The sequence below is a fragment of the Archocentrus centrarchus genome, chromosome 9 (assembly GCF_007364275.1).
Source record: "Archocentrus centrarchus isolate MPI-CPG fArcCen1 chromosome 9, fArcCen1, whole genome shotgun sequence".
NCBI lineage: Eukaryota > Metazoa > Chordata > Actinopteri > Cichliformes > Cichlidae > Archocentrus > Archocentrus centrarchus.
Genome location: NC_044354.1, coordinates 14,382,920 through 14,402,023, shown reverse-complemented (window position 1 = coordinate 14,402,023; position 19,104 = coordinate 14,382,920). Strand labels below are relative to the sequence as shown.

At 41.3% G+C, this 19,104-nt stretch overlaps 3 protein-coding genes across 3 annotated transcripts in view; all 3 read left to right on the top strand.

Annotated features, from left to right (window-relative positions):
- Positions 1 to 6,165, top strand: part of coro1ca (coronin, actin binding protein, 1Ca) — a 31,085-nt gene extending 24,920 nt beyond the window's left edge. The window contains exons 4-11 of the mRNA XM_030737249.1: positions 89 to 218; positions 358 to 539; positions 2,018 to 2,137; positions 2,366 to 2,470; positions 2,588 to 2,733; positions 2,945 to 3,002; positions 3,112 to 3,354; positions 4,587 to 6,165. Coding sequence (XP_030593109.1) covers positions 89 to 218; positions 358 to 539; positions 2,018 to 2,137; positions 2,366 to 2,470; positions 2,588 to 2,733; positions 2,945 to 3,002; positions 3,112 to 3,354; positions 4,587 to 4,706 — 1,104 coding nt within the window. The 3' untranslated portion in view covers positions 4,707 to 6,165. The remainder of the gene's footprint in view (positions 1 to 88; positions 219 to 357; positions 540 to 2,017; positions 2,138 to 2,365; positions 2,471 to 2,587; positions 2,734 to 2,944; positions 3,003 to 3,111; positions 3,355 to 4,586) is intronic.
- Positions 6,166 to 9,839: 3,674 nt separating this feature from the next.
- LOC115786072 (transmembrane protein 119a) lies at positions 9,840 to 15,861 on the top strand. The gene is made up of 2 exons (XM_030738098.1): positions 9,840 to 9,978; positions 12,292 to 15,861. The coding sequence occupies exon 2, from the start codon at positions 12,306 to 12,308 to the stop codon at positions 13,104 to 13,106; it is 801 nt and encodes a 266-aa protein (XP_030593958.1). The 5' UTR covers positions 9,840 to 9,978; positions 12,292 to 12,305; the 3' UTR covers positions 13,107 to 15,861.
- Positions 15,862 to 17,795: 1,934 nt separating this feature from the next.
- On the top strand, positions 17,796 to 19,103 carry tmem119a (transmembrane protein 119a). The gene has a single exon (XM_030738201.1). The coding sequence runs from the start codon at positions 17,796 to 17,798 to the stop codon at positions 19,101 to 19,103; it is 1,308 nt and encodes a 435-aa protein (XP_030594061.1).
- Position 19,104: the final 1 nt, after the last annotated feature.

Below are 19,104 nucleotides of genomic sequence, written 5' to 3'. Positions count from 1 at the left end.
TGAAATCCTTTAGAATGAATGATTTTGTCAAACTCCAGGGACGTTTCACTGTCTGCTCTCAGTTTCTCACTTCCTGGTGTCTTTACAGGTGTGGCAGATTCCCGAGAATGGCCTCGTCACTTCCATGTCTGAGCCAGTGGTGGCACTGGAGGGCCACTCCAAGCGCGTGGGCATTATCACATGGCATCCAACAGCGCGCAACATTCTTCTTAGTGCAGGTAAGAGCTCTGGCTGTTCTCAGAGCTATTAAACAATGCTGCCTTTTTAAACTTGCTGAAGATCAAATTGAACACAAATCTTGAGTGAATCTGCTGTTACTGTCCAGTCCAGCTCACCATTACCTCAATTTGTCACCAGGTTGTGACAACCAGATAATCGTCTGGAACGTGGGCACCGGCGAGGCCATGATTAACCTGGAGGACATGCATCCTGATGTCATTTACAATGTGTGCTGGAACCGCAATGGAAGCCTTATCTGCACCGCCTGCAAGGACAAGTCCATCCGTGTTATTGACCCCCGCCAGCAGACGATTGTCGCTGTGAGCAGTTTGCGAATTGTTTTTTATTATATTTTCTGCGTACATATTGAAGTGTGTAAATGGTAAATATTAATACAGGTGCAGAGATTTTGAGTTGCAAGTAGAGAGACTAGAAAGCTCTGGTTCAGCAACATGGTTCTCTTAAAATTGTTGTTGAGTGTAACTCTGAATTATGACTGGATAAGCTCACCAATCAGTTTTAGTTTAGATTAAGATCAGTGGCAGTCATGGGAACCAGTAATTTGGTACCAAGTTGTTGTGAAAATTCAGCCAATGTACTGTAATTACTGTAAGCATCTAACATGTAAAGTGGCAAGTGCAGGTGCATTAATGGTTTTCTGACAACTGTAGAGAAAAAAAAACAAGACAGAGTAGAATATGAAGATGTTTTGCATTTAAGTTAAGATGATCAAGTAGTTCTAAGGTATAGACTACCACAAGCTAGTGTGCAAGTGGTATCAGAGTGGTTTTAAAAGCAGCTCTGACACACATCTGACTGTATAAATGTTCAGGATTGGTGAGTTTCAAATGTTTCGTCATCATCTTTCAAAACCTTCACACAAGGCTAATGTTAGTTTTAGGCTGGCATAGTAATATTCCATTTTTTTCTTTTGTTTGTTTTGTGTGTGTGTGTGTGTTATGCTGAAATGCATTAACTTGATTGATTGATTGATTGATTGTTTTGTTGTATTTGGTTTAATACGCTGTGGAATTTAAGTGGTATTTGCCTCTATCATCCTCAGCCTGTTAGATTTCTGGTATTGTGACATTCCAGTTAGAAACACACTGATACTGGGTCAGGCTTCCCTTTTATCTCAGTTATTTGTGGCATGGATTGGACAAGATGTTGAAATCGCTTCTTTGAGTTTCTGCTCCAGTGTTGACATGATTGCATCACGTCATTTTGGCAACTACAACAGCTTCAGATTTCATGCTTTGAATCTCCTGTTCTGTGACATCCCAAACATGCTCTGCAGGATTCAGGGGAATCTTTCCTTGGCCCTAAAAGCTAAGGATTCATGCTGGGATTTGTGGATTCATGGAGTTTATAACCAAATCCTGAACCTTCCTTGATTAGAGCTAAAACTGAGAATCATCACACCAGGCCATGTTTTTTCTAGTCTTCTGCTGCCCAGATTGAATCACTACAGAACTGCTGCTCACTGGACTTTTAAAGCTGTTCTGATTAAACTTTGGAGGCTGTTGTGGTGAAAATTATCATTAGTATCAGATTGATATCAACAGTCACACCAAATTCAAATCACCAATACCAGAATTTTTCTTGTCCTAATGTTTGACGCTTTTTTCTGAGAAGATCACACAAGTAAGCAGGTTTATGAAGGCTTCTAAGAAAAGCACCGGTTCATTGTTGCGTAGGTGACTCTGACCTGAGCATACAGGAGAAATGGACACAATAAACTCCAGACTAAGCTGTAACACAGACACACAAGGGTTGATCATTAAACTCTGTTTCACAGGAGAAAGAGAAGGCGCACGAGGGGGCCCGGCCCATGAGGGCCATTTTCCTCAATGATGGCAACGTCCTCACCACTGGCTTCAGTCGCATGAGTGAGAGACAGCTGGCTCTCTGGAACATTGTAAGCTGCCTCATAAGTGCTGAATGCACTACAGACATTTCTGTATAGAATACTGCTCCAATAATCAAGTTATGTGATGTATACGGTGGGTCTAAGAGTTGATTAAAGAACCAGTTTCACACCTGTACTTCAGTTTGCCACATTATTGACTTCTATTAAAAGCACAGCTATACAGACTGTTTCTGAACATCATCACCTCTAAATTAATCTTTTGTTTTTGCTTTCAAGCAAAGCATGGAGGAGCCGATGACTGTCAATGAGATGGACACCAGCAATGGAGTGCTTCTGCCCTTCTACGACCCGGACACCAACGTTGTTTACCTCTGTGGGAAGGTGAATTTCCTTTTTAAGCGCCCAATAATCAAATCAAGCATTATTATAACACAGAGCTGAAAGTCTCAATTTAATTTCCACATAGCAGAAATAAAACACTTGTTTATGTCCTGACAGGGTGATAGCAGCATTCGTTACTTTGAAATCACAGATGAGGCTCCGTATGTTCACTTTCTGAACACCTTTGCCAGCAAGGAGCCCCAGAGGGGCATGGGCTACATGCCAAAGAGGGGCCTTGATGTCAATAAGTGTGAAATTGCCAGGTAACCTAAAACTGGTGGTTAATCATCATTGTCTCTGACATCAGAAATCATTTTGATTTTATTCAACTACTTCTAATGTGGAGTTCCTTCATGGATTCACCACTAGGAGGCAGACTGTAGCCACGATATAATCATCCACAGGAAATTGCTGTTGCTTTTGTTGTTTGATGCACTGAGCTGTGAGTAACTGGTCTGAATTTGTATGTTGCAGGTTCTATAAACTGCATGAAAGAAAGTGTGAGCCTATTGTGATGACTGTACCTAGAAAGGTGAGTCCTCGTTCTAACAGACCACTCTGCAGCAGTGATTAGCCCTCTTATCTGCTCTTTAAATCACAAGCACCACATTGAGTTCTTTTTCTCTGTTCTTCCCCATCAGTCGGACCTGTTCCAGGACGACTTGTACCCAGACACAGCTGGACCAGATCCTGCTCTCGAGGCAGAGGAGTGGTTTGAAGGCAAGAATGGAGACCCCATTCTCATCTCTCTGAAGAATGGCTACGTCCCGGGCAAGAACCGTGAATTCAAGGTGGTCAAAAAGAACATTTTGGACAACAAGGTCGCCAAGAAAACGGAGCACTCGAGCTCTTCCAACAAGTCCTCCTCCCCAGCTCCAACAATTGTGAGTGTTTGCTTCCTTCAGTTTGTCCGATTAAAACCAGTTTAACAGTAAATTGTCACTCAGCCTCAGAAAGCTCTGCGGTGTTAATGAGTAAAGTTTTTTTTTTTTTTTTCTTTGAGTTATTTCTCTTACACAATTAGATTAAACGGTAGATGGTGATATACATTGTTTCAGTCTTACCACTCTGTAGATGTTGAGGTCTGTCATCCTGTGCCACTGGCTGTCTCATCTCTTTGTAGGTGGTGCTCTGGGACTCCTAGTATTAGACAAATCTTTTATTAGTCATGGCAGATTCCTAGCAAACTTAATAAGGTGGTTTGTAAAGGTTATTCGTCCCACTCTGACCCACAGAGTGAGAGGTCTGCTGCCGCTCTGGGCGCCTGCTCCTGGGCGTCCAGCACAACACCCACAACACAGCCTGGGTCCCAGCCCGGGTCCCAGCCCATGTGTCTCTGTGGAGCTCTGTAATCATAGACCACTGGGCTCCAGTGCTGTTGAAAGATGTTAACCCTCAGCCTACCAGATCCTACCACATTCAGTTCAAAGTCATATTCACAGACAAACTCTGAACAATGTTGGGAGAAACAGGTTAAGATGTTGTCCAAAATGTCCCCACATGTAGCACAGAGCATGGGGTAGTCTGCCTTAGGCGCCTCCTTACTAGTGGAAATAAGACAGTGAAGATAAAGATCAACATTTGACTCAGACAGAAAATTGTGGATTTACCAAACTTTAAAAATTAAGAAACTTGTCTCCTTAATTAAGGGGATTTTCTTTGATTATAATTCAACAAAAAAAATACATAAATTGGAGTGGATTTGGAATTTAATGGAGGGGCAGAAGTAATTCAGATTGTAATTGAAATTCAAAGTCAATTAGTTACACTGCCCTAACTTGATTTCTACTCCCTATGGGTTCATTGAACTGTTATCTGCACTGTTCTCACATGGGTGCAGTCGGGCATCACATCGTCTTTGAGATGGCTGTTCTCTTGTGCACTTCTGCCGTGTACAAAAGTTAAGTGCGCGTGAAACCAGCCTAAAACTGCTGGAAGCATCTCTGACCAGGAATTTCACAGCATACTACTGCGAACCACCTCAGTTTGACATTGTTTTCAAAGTGATAACAGTTGCGTGTTTCTCAACAGGGTGACTGCAGCTATATATATATATATATTCATAGAAATGGTTAAAAGCCCATAAAGTCTCACTTATCTCTTGTGTTTCTCACAGAAATCTGAAGCCAAGCTGGAGGAGATCTTGAAAGAAATCAAATCCCTCAAGGACATGATCGGCAGTCAGGAAAAGCGAATCGTCCAACTTGAAGAGCAGATGTCCAAAATTGCCATTTAATGACCCTTTGCCCAGCCCGCTACAATTCAGGATGCTCCACTGGCTGGGGGGTGGGGGTGGGCGGGAACACTCGCTGCCTATCTCAATGACAGTGTTTCGTCTGAGTCCTGCCTAGCAAAGATCCCTAGCAACATTCCAGATGGACTTTTTCTTAGCCAGCTCCCAACCCTCAGTTTAAAACAGGTGGAATAAGAAGAACATGTGGCAGATTTAGTAGAAAATACTTTCTTTTTGGTGGCAAAGGACCATTCCTTTTTATTTTGTGGCAGTTTCTCTCTTTTTTTTTTTTTTTTTTTGTATAAAAAGGTCTTACATAATTCTTTTGCATTTTAGAATAACGACCAAGAAAACCCAAGTGTCAACTTCTCCCCCCAATTTTTCATTGTATAGGATCGTGTTTTATAAGTAGGCCTCAGTGTTTGATGTTAGCCCACCTCCAAAATGATGATGTTGCCAAATCTGGAATTTTGTTTACACCTTAACAGTATTTTTCTTTCCTCGTGAGAATATGAGAAACAGTGCAGGAAAAAAAATAATCAGTAGTGCACTATAAAATGAACGTAATTTAACTGGATAGTTCTGGAAGGGAGATTGACGGTATAAGTTTGTAGTTGAAAGAAAATACATTCCAGTTTGCCACAGCCGACATCTAACACTCAGACAAACCACAAATGATAAATTCTTGCCGTCTTTGTTGAAGCTGCACGAATCAATGCTTCCTTTTGTGTTGTTTCCTTTCATTCCTGTCGCTTCCCATCATTCTGACTGTGGACAAAATAGTCCAAGTAAACATGCATTCCTTTCTACCTTGCTTTAGTAACACGCACTCTGCACTTACTCAAGAAAATGACACATTCCACAAATCCCATTGGCTGTTCTTGGTATGAAGGGAAAACGCACTCTCACTGCGGTGACTCAGTTGCACTGCTTGGTTGTTGGGATGTTTTATGTGCTGCCCATGGAAAGACCAGCTTTTGCATTTTCATCCTTTCTGCGGGGGGGGGGGGGTCCAGCCCAATTGGTTATCCATGGTTTGCTTGGCACATCGTTGCAGTCAAGTGGAGGGGGCTTATTTTTTGTCATTGCACTTTTGTTTGCTATGCCATCTCATCTACAGTTTTTCTGGACAAGCGCAACAAAAATTGTTATGAAATGACACCAAATAATCCCACAGCTGCTTGACTGCTTTTAACCATCTGGTGATGAAGCTGGCTAGACCTCAAAGGACAAAGACTCATATCTTTGGCCTTTCAGGTACCGGCCACTATAGACGTTCCACTATAACGTTTTCCTTTAATTTGGAAGAAATGAATAGTTGGGTTATTGCTTCAATGTTAATTTCATCCCATTTATTGTTACAGCTCTTCTTATATCCCTCTTAGTACTTCCACATCTTGGCTATTTCTCAGATGCCCCAATTCAGTGCAGTCATTTTAAATATAGACAAATATTTTCCAACCTTTTTTTTTTTTTTTTTTTTTTTTTTTTTTTTTTTTTTTTTTTTTTTTTTTTTTTAAGATTGTTTCCCTGTGGGAAGCTGAGACGGGTAATGGTTCAGTCTGTTGTTTGCCTTTAATAAATGTTACCACTGTAAAGACCTGAAAGTGCCATAGAGGTGACCCTGGAAGTGTTTTTTGTAGGGAGACTGTTCTGTGAGTAGTTTTGCGGAGTGAATGGAAAAGAGATGCCTGGAATTTAAACCCACTTTGAGGTGCTATACTCAGTACAAAATTCAGAGGACCCTGTTCCTAAAGTACTGTGTGACATCATTTATTCTGCCAGTCCAAATACACCAGGCAGCATTACTGTGTCAGGGTTTGTTAAACGCTGATATTGTGCCAGTTTCCACTGGGGTACAAGCGTAAAATAAAAACCATGTAAAACCAAGAATCTGTCAGCTGTGTAATCAGTAATCTGAGCAGTGAGTCTAAGAATATTAGGGACAGGAAATCTAGAGTGTGTCAGATGTTTGGCTGTTACCAGTCATACTGCCACATCTTTTCTATGAGACTGCCACTCTCTGGGTTAGCACTGTTGGCACGAGAGCTGAGTTGGGGAGTAGTACTTAATAGAGATCCAAAGGGACACTGTAGGTTTAAAAAAATGTGTTGAAAGATAGATGTATGTTTGTAATTAAGGTCTAGAAAATGAGTGAGAGCTGTGTAAATAACATGACCATATCTAATTTTTTTTTTTTTTTTTTTTTCCCCCATTTTTGTTTTGTGGATGTACTGAAGAGGGTATTTGTACGGGAGGCGGACTTTTAAATGTTTCCCCCTGTTTGTGTTCCTTGCACCTTGCCATAACGCATCATGAGAAGAGCAGGACCTTCGTTACGTCGGCAGTTATCAAGAAAGAAAATCTGATGAAAGCAAAACAGGATGAAAGCCTTTTGTGGACGTCTGCTCAGCATTTTTGTTCATTATTCTTGCTTCAAGTATCAAACGTTGATTATAAGAAAAATTAATAAAGAATTTTTAAAATGAGTTCATGGTTCAGTTTTTAATTAGCAAATGTACTGATAAATACTTGACATGACAACTTACATTCACTGGACACTTTGTTGGTAATGGGCTACAGCAGCAATCCATCCCATCTGCTTTCAAGGTTCCACATGTGCATTCAGAGGTGCTCTTCTGCATGCTTTGGCTTTGAACTTCAGCAGGTTGTCTTAACCATGCCTACATGCATTAATTGGCTGATTAGGTATTTGTGTTAATGAGCAGCTTTATTTAAAGTGGCCATTGTGTGTAGATATATTAGAATATTGCAGTGCAATCAGTCTGCCTGTTGGCCTCCAGTTCAATGTTCACAAAATGGTTCAGAATTATAGGATGTGATACATGGTAATTTTTTAAAACCGTATTCATCAATCTCCAAACAGATGAGAGGTGTAGCTTTTAAGAAGTAAACTGGATTTGTTGCTCTAATTTCAGCTGTAGATTAATACACATTTTAATCTCTTCTTGTAGCAGCAGGAGTGTAGTTATGTGTAGATTTTTTTTTTTTTCTTTTCTGTAGTTGCCACATGAACAGAATCCATATTATAAATGTTAGCACACATTATTTAGGTCCTTATGTGGCCCTTGATTTCAAGTCTCACAGGAATGAGAATGCAGAGTCCCCTTTTTAAGTATTTAAGACTTTGGGAATCAAAGAACTATACACTCACTGCAACAGCGTAAAGAATTCCACCTTTTTTCTCTCGCTCTCTTTTCCTCCCTCTGGGCACTTTGGAGCTGGAAAAATTGCTGTTCACACTTAGACTGATTTGATATTTGAAATTCACCCTGAGACTTTACTGTGCAAAAGTCTTGAGCCACCCTCCGTTTCTTTATATTTTGCTAGGACAATGGGAAATAGATGTAGTGGTGTATTGAAACGTGCAAACATACATGGGAATACGGTATATAAGGCAATCCATGACTGATAGTGTTCCACTGAGTGTTCTTCTATCCAGCTATGCTTTTACATCATTGGCAGTGTGTTTGGGATCATTGTCAAGCTGGAAAATGAAGCTGTCACCAATCAGACACTTTCCCAATGGTATTGCGTAGTGGCTCAAAATCTGATGGTACTTTTCTGCGTGATTATTCCATCAATTTTTGACAAGATCCCCAACATCACTGACTGAAATGCAGCCCCAAACCATGACAAGAGCCTCCACTGTGTATTTTACAGATGGCTGTACACACTCACTGCTGTACCTTTCTCCTGACCTCCTGTTGTCACTGATTTTCTCTCCAGCCTTTTCTCCCTGTTTCCTTTCTTTAAGAATGACTTCTTGACAGCCACCCTGTCAAGAAGTCATTCTTAAGATGGATCAGCTGAAGGGCCAGATGCATCTCTCAGATCCTGTGTCAGATCTTTGCTGGATTTCCCCCCCATTTCTTAAGGACATGATTTTCAGATTCTGTTCATCTGCTGCAGATAGTTTTTTAGGCCTGACACTTCTTTTGTCCTGCACTTCTCCAATTTCCTTAAATTCTTTAAGGACACACTGCACTCCATGCTGAGATCTGTGCAGTTTGTGAATCACCTTCTTGATGCAAAAAATGTGTGTTGTCTGTCAAACTGTGTGATCTTTGGTGTTTTTGATAAACCCAACTAAAGAAATGGAAACAAATTGTGTTTTTATGACAGGCTGCTAGTAACAAATTGAAAAAAGATGCAATTTAAAATTGGATCTTTGCTAAGCTGTCTGTTATGTGTAGACACAGCACTGGTCCCTTGAGTTAGGGGCCTTTTTTTTATACTTGAATGATTCATAGGTCACAGGCTTAATTAAAAAAAACATTCCTCTGAAAATGGTCAGGAACAAGGACTGGACTGAAAGTGTGTGAGAAAGCAGCCAATGCCCAAAGAAACAGAATGAAAGACCTTCAAAAAGCCTGGAAAACTATTGCTCAAGACCACTTAAAAATTACAAGAAAGTCTGGCTCCTTGGAAGTAAAATATGAAGAAATTAGGAGTGACTCAAGACCTTTGCATGGGAACAAGACAAGAAAAGTGAGCAGCCTTAAATTAATGCCGTGCATTTTAAACAGGTATCCAGACCTGAAAGTCCATCAAGTTCATATATTTGCCCTGTACATGTGTTTCAGGAAGAAAAGGCTGCTTTCTCCCTGCACTGGTCTTGTATGCCCTGTAGAGACAAGCTGTAATCAGCAGGAACGTAATTAGAGAGGATTCAGTGGAGGAAAAAAAAAAGTCCTGGAACTCGCCCCACCAAGAACAAAAATACCCTTTTCCCCAAAACATGGGACTAATGCACCAACTGCAACATAACTGTTTTAAAGTTCAACACTGAGGCTAAAGTTGTACCTGTCGGTCGAACTGTGAATGAATCAGCACATCTTGTAGTAAATTAGGCTCTTATTGCAAATAAGTTCTGTCCTGTTAGTGTGAAATACTATCACACTCAAATAAATGTTTCCAAAAAAAAAAAAAAAGAAGTCAGATAAAAATATCTTGTCCTAAATGCCTGCTACACGAACTCACCAAGAATTAGACTGAGGATGGAAAGTTCAGAAAGAGGGAGGAGGAGAAGCTGAAGATGGAGGGCTGGACATTAGTTTGAGGTGAGGATACTTTTAAGAGCTCAGTAAAATAACAGCTCAGTGTAAGCCAGCAGGGAGGGCGAATGCTCGGAAACTGTCTTTCACTCTTACTTTCCTCTCGTCTCGCTGTCTGTCTCCCCTTTTTTCCTCTTTCTGTTGTCATCCTCGCTGCATTGTGCTGCACAGAAGAGAAACCAAGGATAACACAACCTGTAAGTATACATTTTAAGTTTGTAGTGAGTTTAAAGTCAAGGTTACCAAATAGCTTATGTTTGTTATGTTTGAACTTTCATACTTTATACTTTTATACATTTGTTTCACACTGATGTGACACTGATGCAAAGTAACTGTATAGATATAAAATTACTGTACTACAGTACATTCAGATTCAGCTATTTTATAGTACTTTATATAATCAGTGTCACCACATGTCATAAAAGTTCTTCACAGATTCAAATTTTACATACACATAACCAGATTAAAAACTACATAATGCACCATTAAACATTAAACTATGCTGACAATCCTATGCTGTCATAGACCCACCGCTCCATATGCAACTGTGACAATATGAATATTGCAGCATAAGTTAGAGGGACATTTATTTTGTGGAATATTTATATATATTATAGCCTCCTGAATATTTCTTCCATGCTTCCTAACACTTTTTTGAGTCTAAATACTTGACCTTGAATCTACATAGTGTAGCAAGTAGCAACAATTGTATATCAGGAAATGTTTGAGATGGTCTAACATTTAGTCAGGTGCTGCACACTGGGTCATCAGGACGAATGTGAGGTAGGTATACGTATAAGATATGGCCCAGCATGTTCAGAAGGTTTCCATGTAATTAAGTTTATAAAAGTTTTAAAATGTCATGAACTGAATTAGTAGACTTTCAGCTCAAAGTAATGTCGACCCTCTAGTGAAATACAGGAAATGTAATTTTAGCTGTAATTATGGGGACGTCAGGGGCAGGGATGTCCTAAAGCTGTACATTCAAGGATGAAGACCCAGCCCGCCATCTGGTGCAGCACAGTACATGCTGTATGTTTGACCACACTGGGAAGGGGAGCTTGTCTTTACAGCTTAGCACTGTGTAATTACAGACTGGGTTAAGAGTTAAACAGGTTTTAAATGCTAACACACCGGATGTTTCAGTTACATTTTTGCAGCGAGAAGAAACCAAAAATAAAATAACAGAGAAATGTAAGATTGAGCAAGCTGGGAGGTTTATTCACTCAGTTCTACTGCAAGTAAACGCAGGTTTTCCTGGAAGCAGAAATATCTTCACGAGGTCTGTGCTGCTGTGGGCTGGTGAACACCAGCTGCTGCCCAGTGTAAATATAGAGGCGAGAGCCGCAGGTCTCCCACGCCTCTGCGCTCGCTTTGGAATATAGTTTCCTCCTGGCTTTGGTGTGGTGGATGGGTGGCCTCCCTCTTCTTTACAAATTATAAGGCCTCCAGCTCCAAACTTACTGTCTCCACCCCGAGTAAGTAATGGCTACTCTGCTGCCTGCTAAAATAGATCTGGTGCAAGACAGGGAGAGGCAGAAAATGAGAAACCTGGGTCAAGATGGATGCTGGAGTCACACTTGAGATACGATCTGGTAAATATTTAGGTTGAATGAGCAGCTTAAGCTAAAGTTTAGAATCACTTAGTGAGGTTCTGCTTCTACCAGCACCTGAAAAACAGGAGTAGCTGCTGATCTCAAGGGAAACAGTTGGAGTCTTTAGTTCCCCTTAAAACCAAAACTATTAGATTTTAGGTCTTCCTAATGTATGAGGATTAAGTCAACAAGATTTAGAGGAGTTTTAGAGGAGCTGTTGGGCAAATTTTGATCCCTTTGCATGGAGCCAAGCTGGCGGTTTCCCCCTGTTTCCAGTTCTGATGCAAGATTAGATTGAAAATAAAGTACACAGCCAACATAGCACTACACATATGCGCACTCACATCCCCACAGTGACAGTATTACAACTAGAAATGTGCACACCAAAAATATTGCCCGAATATTTGATACAGTTTGGTAGCCTGTACCTTCTGTGGGGGCATTGGCTCATACACTTTGTAAAGAATAAGGTTTGGGTCACAAAGGTAAGTTTTATGCTTTAAGGGTGTCTGTCTCCAGACTGGGAGCTGGTTCCACAGAAGAGGGGCCTGAAAGCTGAAGGTTCTGCATCCCATTCTACTCTTAAGTATCCTAGGGAACCATAAGTAAGCCAGCAGTCTGAGCCTGAAGTGCTCTATTGGGGTGATACAGTACTATGAGGTCTTTAAAATAAGGTGGGGCCTGGTTATTATGCGAGGAGAAGAATTTTAAATTCAATTCTGGATTCAACAGGGAGCCAATGAAGAGAAGCCAGTATCAGATGATCAGATGTTAAAGCTGAGAAAGGCTAATCTGATTACTTACTGATTCTTTTCATCTAACAAATACCTTTATTACCCCCAAAACAGTTTCTTTCAGTGACTTTGAGTAACTGCATTGTCTAAAATTAACAGCATCTTCTTGTTGTTTTTGCAGGACTCAAAGAGAAGATGAAGTCCCACTTGGTTTTTCAGGTCACCTGTGTGACCCTGCTGTCATTGTGCTGCACTGTGTGCCACTCCACTCCTTTGTTCTATAACATATCCATGGATGGCAGTGGTGATGAAGCTGAGCTGGAGCTCCTTTTCCCGGTGTCTTTCTCCACCCGAGCGCCTGTTCATATTACCACTTCTACCGGGGCTCCCACTCTCACCAACACCATAACCACCACCATGATCCGTCTGAAGGACTACGTCCTGAGCCGAGTAGTGGACTTCCTGCAGGAGAATATGCTCATCATCATTGTGGTGACCTCTCTTCTCATTGTCATGGTCTTTATCATCTGTTGTGCCTCTGCCATGAGTCACAAGCGCAAGCTGGAGGCATATAAGCCCCTTCCTCATCCACCCAGGAAGTATATGACTGATAAAGATGGAGCACGCAAGGATTCGGGCGATCTCCAGGAGAAGCCTTATGCCATCGATCATATCAAGAGGGTCCAGACTCAGAGCATGGCCTCCCCGAAGAACCTGCGCGTGCCTTCCAAGGCACTGGTGGGAGAGAGAGGGAGAGACGTTCGGTCATCGCCTCAACAGGAGGTCAGAAAGGTCAGAGAGACAGAGGAGGTGGTGGAAAAGCGGAGAGAAGAACCCAAACACAAAGAGAAGGTGAAGCACAGGGAGGAAGTACAGCAGAGCTCCAGTGCCAGCACCAGCTCCAGCTCCAGCTCCAGCTCCAACTCCAGCTCCAGCTCCAGCTCCAGCTCAAGCCAGCCAGTCTGCACCTGCCACCTGAAAAAAGCCCACCACTAGGGCAGAGTGGAGGCTTTTTTTTGGCCTTTAAAACAAGATCAGAAAGTTATTCCACACAGGCAAAGGCAAAATATGTCCTGATGTTTTCATTAGAAAAACCTTACAGAGCAAAATGGGTGTATATTTAGGTGAAGTCATGCCTCATAAAAAAAAAAATTAAAAAAAATCTGTCTTTAAACATTGAAATGTAAATCTACAGAGAAGAAGATATGTTATCTGAAACAGGAAGTTTACAAAAGTTACGACTCAAACAGTTTGAGTCACATTGATAAGTAGAAATGAGCAAAGATGGCTGCACACTGAGAGCCTTTTAGTGGCCACTTTATCTTCATGTGCTGAAAATACCTTAACTTGGCAGTTTTTTTTTTTTCCAGTGGTTACTGAAAAAGCATAACACCGCTGTGCCACTGAGGCAGTAAAACGTTATTGCGATAAGTGTTTATTTTTTCAATGAACAACACTTTCTAAGGGAATAAAAACAAGAGAATCAAAAAACCTTGAACACCGAGTATTAATCTCCTCATTATGTCCTGCTGTAGTGGAAACATCTGGACCTGTCATTTAGAACAACGTATTTGGTGCTGTAAATAAGTCAAAGTGACACGTCAGTAAACTTGACTTGATAAGTAGCAAAGTGTTCTCTTTATATTTACAATTATATTTACTTCATTTTGTTTCCATCATGTTATTTTGTTTCATATGATATCATATTTTATTTTACAAAACTAAAGTTAAAACAAAAAGAAACATTTTCAACTGTGTTATTTCTAAGTATATGATTAAAGGCTGTATTATCTACTACAAATCTACTATATCTATATTCATGATTTTTTAAAAATCCCACTGTATTTCAGTTGTAAGGTTTTACCTATCAGGACATAACAAAAAAAAAATATTTTTAAAAATCTTTCCCAGGTCTTAAAATGAAAAATTCAGCCAAAATGCAGAGGCAGTGTGTGAAACATTAAGTACACCCCATGATTCAGTGGGTGTAGAACCACCTTTGGCAGCAACAACTTGCAGTAATTGTTTTCTGTATGACTTTATCAGTCTCTCACATGGCTGTGGAGGAATTTTGGCCCACTCCTCTTTATAATGTTGCTTCAGTTCACTGAGGTTTGAAGGGATTCATTTATGCGCAGCTCTCTCTGCGACAACATTTCAATCAGATTGAGGTCTGGGCTTTGACTGGGCCATTGCAGCACCTTGATTCTTTTCTTTTTCAGCCGTTCTGTTGTAGGTTTGCTGCGGGATCATTGTCCTGCTGCATGCCCAAATTTGGGCCAAGCTTTAGCTGTTGGACAGATGGCCTCACATTTTACTCTAGAATAGAAATTGGTATACAGAGGATTTCATTGTGGGTTTAATGACTGCAAAGTGCCGAGGTCCTGTGGCTGCAAAACAAGGCCAAATCATCACCCCTCTGCCACCATCTTTGTTTTTCACCAAACATGGTGGTGTGCATTATGGCCAAACATCTCCACTTTGGTCTCATCTATCCAAAGGATAATTTTCCATAAGTCTTGTGGTTTCATCAGATGTATCTTAGCAAACCCAAAGCTGTGTTGCCATTTTCTTTTTAGAGAGAAGAGGCTTTCGCTTGGCAACCCTTCCAAACAAGCCATACTTGTTCAGTCTTTTCCTTAATTGTACTGTCATGAACGTTAATATTTAACATGCTAACTGAAGCCTGAAGAGTCTGAGGTGTAGGTTTTTGTTTGTTTTTTGCAGTGTCTCTGAGCATTGCACTGTCTGACCTTGTGGTGAACTTGCTGGGGCATCGACTCATGGGAGAATTAGCAGCTGCCTTGAATGTTTTCTCCTTGTTAATAATCTTTCTCACTGCACAATGATGGACTTCAAATTGTCTGGTAATGGCCTTATACCCCTTCCCAGATTGATGGGTACGAATTGCTTCTCTATTGCTGATCTCTTTCCTCCTCTGCACTATGCTAATACACACCTGAGAGCTCCATGACCTGAACACTTCTGCTTTTATAGAGGTGATCACACTTGCTGATAATCAGTTAATTAAATGGATTTGATTATCAGCTCCTGGCTGCTACTTACTTCTTTATGTCCTTAATGAAGCAGTAAGGGTGGACTTAGTTTTTCCACACACTGCTTCTGCATTTGGGCTTACTTTTTGTTAAATAAACAATGACATGGCATCATATGTGGTGTTGTTCATCTGAGGTTGTATTTTAAGACCTGGTAAAATCTTTTTAAAAATTACATCCTGATATGTAAAACCTTAGAACTGAACGAGGGTGAACTTTCTTTTTACAGTGACTGTAAATGTTTATTTGGCTATTAACTTTGATCTGCTTTCACCAGGCAAATACATAAAAAAAGAAAGCAGAGAATAGAAAATCAATGTTTAAGTTTTAAATAAGTAATACATTTATATATAACATAAATTAAGCATTTTATTTTTAATGTAAACATTTGAAATGAGTCAGAAATGTGAGTACAAGGATAGACCGTTGGCCTGTTTTGCTTATCTATATAGGCTGTCAGGTGGATATTTATCTTTTTGATCTGATTTTATGTGATTAAATTACTCTGTACTATAATTATTTTAATGAGCTTCTAATCTATGTCTGATTTATGGGCCAGCGCTTTGGTCATGCTGACATACTCTTTACCTGCAGAACCTCAGATTGTTGCCTTCACAGTTGCTTTCTTTTTGACACTTGAATTGTTGACAAAAAAGACAGTTTTGTTTTACTTATATTTAATAAAGCTATCAATAAAGACGTTTCTGTAAATGCTGTAAATTTAACAGCGTAAATGTTGGGAGCTATGCCAAATGAAACACAAATACAACTCTGTGGAAACTTAAAATTAGAAAAAGGGGAGGAAGGTCCAACAAAAGAGGACAATCTCTACGTGCACATTATGTTCAACTTGGAAATCTGTAATTTTGGACTGTGTCCGCACAAAAATCATGGGTAACTATTTTAAGGTAATTACCCAAATGTGAGATCTGTGATATCTGCTCTGTGATGATATAAGCTCTCTTCTCTTTTAACATTTCAAACCCATGATCTGCAAAAAAAAAAAAAAAAAAAAAGGAATAAAAAGAAAAACCCAAAATAAAACCTCAAAAAAGTAAGAGTTTTCTGATTGGCCCTGATGAGGCTGCTGGCACCATCACTTCACAGGACTGCAGAAGAAGGTACTGGAGCCTGGAGATGACGAGAGCCCCCTTTGTCCTTCACTGGCAACTGTACAAAATTGTTTAAATATTTCAGCAGCAGTAAACCAGATCCATACAGAGCCTTTGCTCCAAAACAAGAGCTCATGTATTGTTTATACAAATCTTGGAGACCCTGATTTGTTCCTGTTAGAGGTCAAACAAAAAGGCCAGTCACTTTTGTTCCATATTTTGAGCAAGTGATGAAATATTGCCATTGTCTGAGCGGTGCAAATCTCTCGGCTATGTATTTTAATGTATTTCATTTCCAGTGTGATATGGACATATCATGACCACATCTGAAGTCTGTTCAAAAACGTAGAAAATTCATAAGAATTCATCTTTTTTTTTTTAAATTCTCAAAACATAAAACAAATTTCAAGTCCTTTGTGGGTCAAACTGCCAAAGATCAAACATGACATGACAGCGCAGCAGCTGAAAAGCAAGTGTAACCATGTGGTGGCTGAAACCTGAGCCCAGGCAGAGCCTTACACCAGGCTCAGATTCCCTTCTCTTTTGTCAATGAGGTGCTAAATAATTCGAGAAAATGTTACCCCTTCACTTTCGCTCTTCCCACCAGAAAGACACAAACCACGGGACCACCCAGCGCCACTCCCTCGCAGTACGTCTTCACTAAAGTCACTGAGTTCAATAAACTCCACCTTAGCTGGCCTCCAACAGGAGAACATTTAGCACACCCTTTTTTTTTCCTTGCATTTTTTCTGAATGCCTTTGCATTTCTTTACTGATAAACAGCTGACAAACAAAAGGACTTCTCTGTCAGTCTGGATGGCGAAGACGATCAAGAATAGGTAATACAGCACCTTAAGGCTGTCATTAAACTTTGATGAGCATCTGCCTGGAATTCTCAACAGCAGGGGTTGTTATCTTTAGAGAGAAACGGTAGATCGCATAGGGAGCATTCCTGCCTGTCTCTTTGGAGGAGCAGATAATGCACAGAAAGAAGAATGGTAAGTGAGGCAGCTCTCACTCTTTGGTATCACTTTCAAACAATTCACACCTTATCCTGGGATTTTAAGATGGAAGAAATGGCTTCACAGATGGTTATGACTATTTCATTAATTGGTTTTACCCATACACTCTGCAGCTCTCTTCCATAAGGTCATTACATCTACCAGAGTGTGCTGATGGAGTGTTAGCATTAGTAAATAATTTATGAACCTTTAATGAAGCTACTTTCAGCTCCTTCCTCATTGACAAGGGGTCACCACAACAGGTAGCTCCACATGTTTGATTTGGTGGTTTTTTTATACATAGATGCCCTTCCTGATGCAGTGTGTCTCCTCCAGTATATATTTAATAAAGCCATATTATGATGTTATACCCCATCTTTTATATTAAGTGAGGTCCCATTTCCTCTAAATGTACCTAATTGCTCTTCTTCTACATTGTTCTTGCAGTGAGTCATGCTTTGGTGCAGATGTGGTGTCCTGCTGGCTCTCTGCATCTGTCCTTTAACCTGCCTCACAATGTCTCCCTGTCCTCCTGGCTGCTGCTGTCCTCGCCCAGGATTTCTGGTTCTGTGCGAGTCACTAGGCCTGAAGTCACTCCCTCGCTCAGTTCCTCTCAGTACCTCAGCTCTATCTGTGGCCAGAAATCAGCTCTGTAATGTGGACCACCAGCTCTGGCCCTTCTCCGGCCTCCAGGAGCTCAGCCTCAGTCACAACCTACTGGCCCGCTTCCCTCGTGGCCTGCCTCCCAGCCTGGAGTCCCTGCAGCTGCAAGAAAACCGCATTACTTACATCACTTCAGGTGCCCTGAGGCAGCTGGGAAACCTCACTCGTCTGGACTTAGAGGACAACCGTATTCGTGCCATCCAGCCTGGGGCACTTTGGGGTCTTAACAAGCTGCAGGTCCTGATACTGAAGGGGAACAGACTTACAAGCCTTCCCCGGAATCTTCCCCCATCACTGACTCATTTGGACCTCTCAGCAAACTGCATCTCTGCCTTGGACCTGCCCTCACTGTCTGCCTTAGTTAACCTGCAGGTCCTGAAGATCAACAGCAACTGCCTGCGCTCAGTCCCAGAGAGCGCCTTCGACAGCCTGCCACGTCTCAGATCTGTGGACCTCACCAACAACCTGTGGGTGTGCGAGTGTGACATTCTGTATCTGTACCGCTGGCTGCTGAGTGGTAGACTGAAGATGGCCACAGACCTCGTGTGCACAAAGCCTGACCATCTCGCCCACCGTCTGCTTCTGAATCTCTCTGTCGTGGCCATCTGTCCTCATGTCCTGAAGCCAAATGACAGGACACACCAACTTGATCTCAGCTCTGCACTGGAGAGGATGCCAACAGTGCAGCCAGCACAGAAAATATCAAAACTAACCACTAATGGACTCCTTTCTGAAGCTCAAAACAGTAATCAAGATTCTTCCAAGGCTCGTGTCTTACCCTACTCTTTAGAGATGCTTACCTATGAGGAGTGTTTATCCCTAAATGACACTCAGTCAGTCAGCCCCTTTCATTTAAAAACTACTACTTCTCTTCCTGAGGAGGAACAGAGGTGCAGAGAAAACATAACGGCTCGATCCCCCCACAGTAATGCAACCTCTGCCGAAGGGGGACAGTCCTTGCTTTCCACAAACAGAGATGCGCTCTTGCCCACTCTCGTCTCACAGCCGTTCACTCGGCAGGGCTCTGCAGTGATCGTCTCTCTGCTCGTGGTGCTGTGTGTGTTAGTAGCTCTTGTAATGCTGGCAGTGCTGCTCGTGCTGAAAAAGGTGCTTGTGCGTCAGCAGAGGGTGGCTCCTGCTGATGTAGGATCAGGAGGATGAC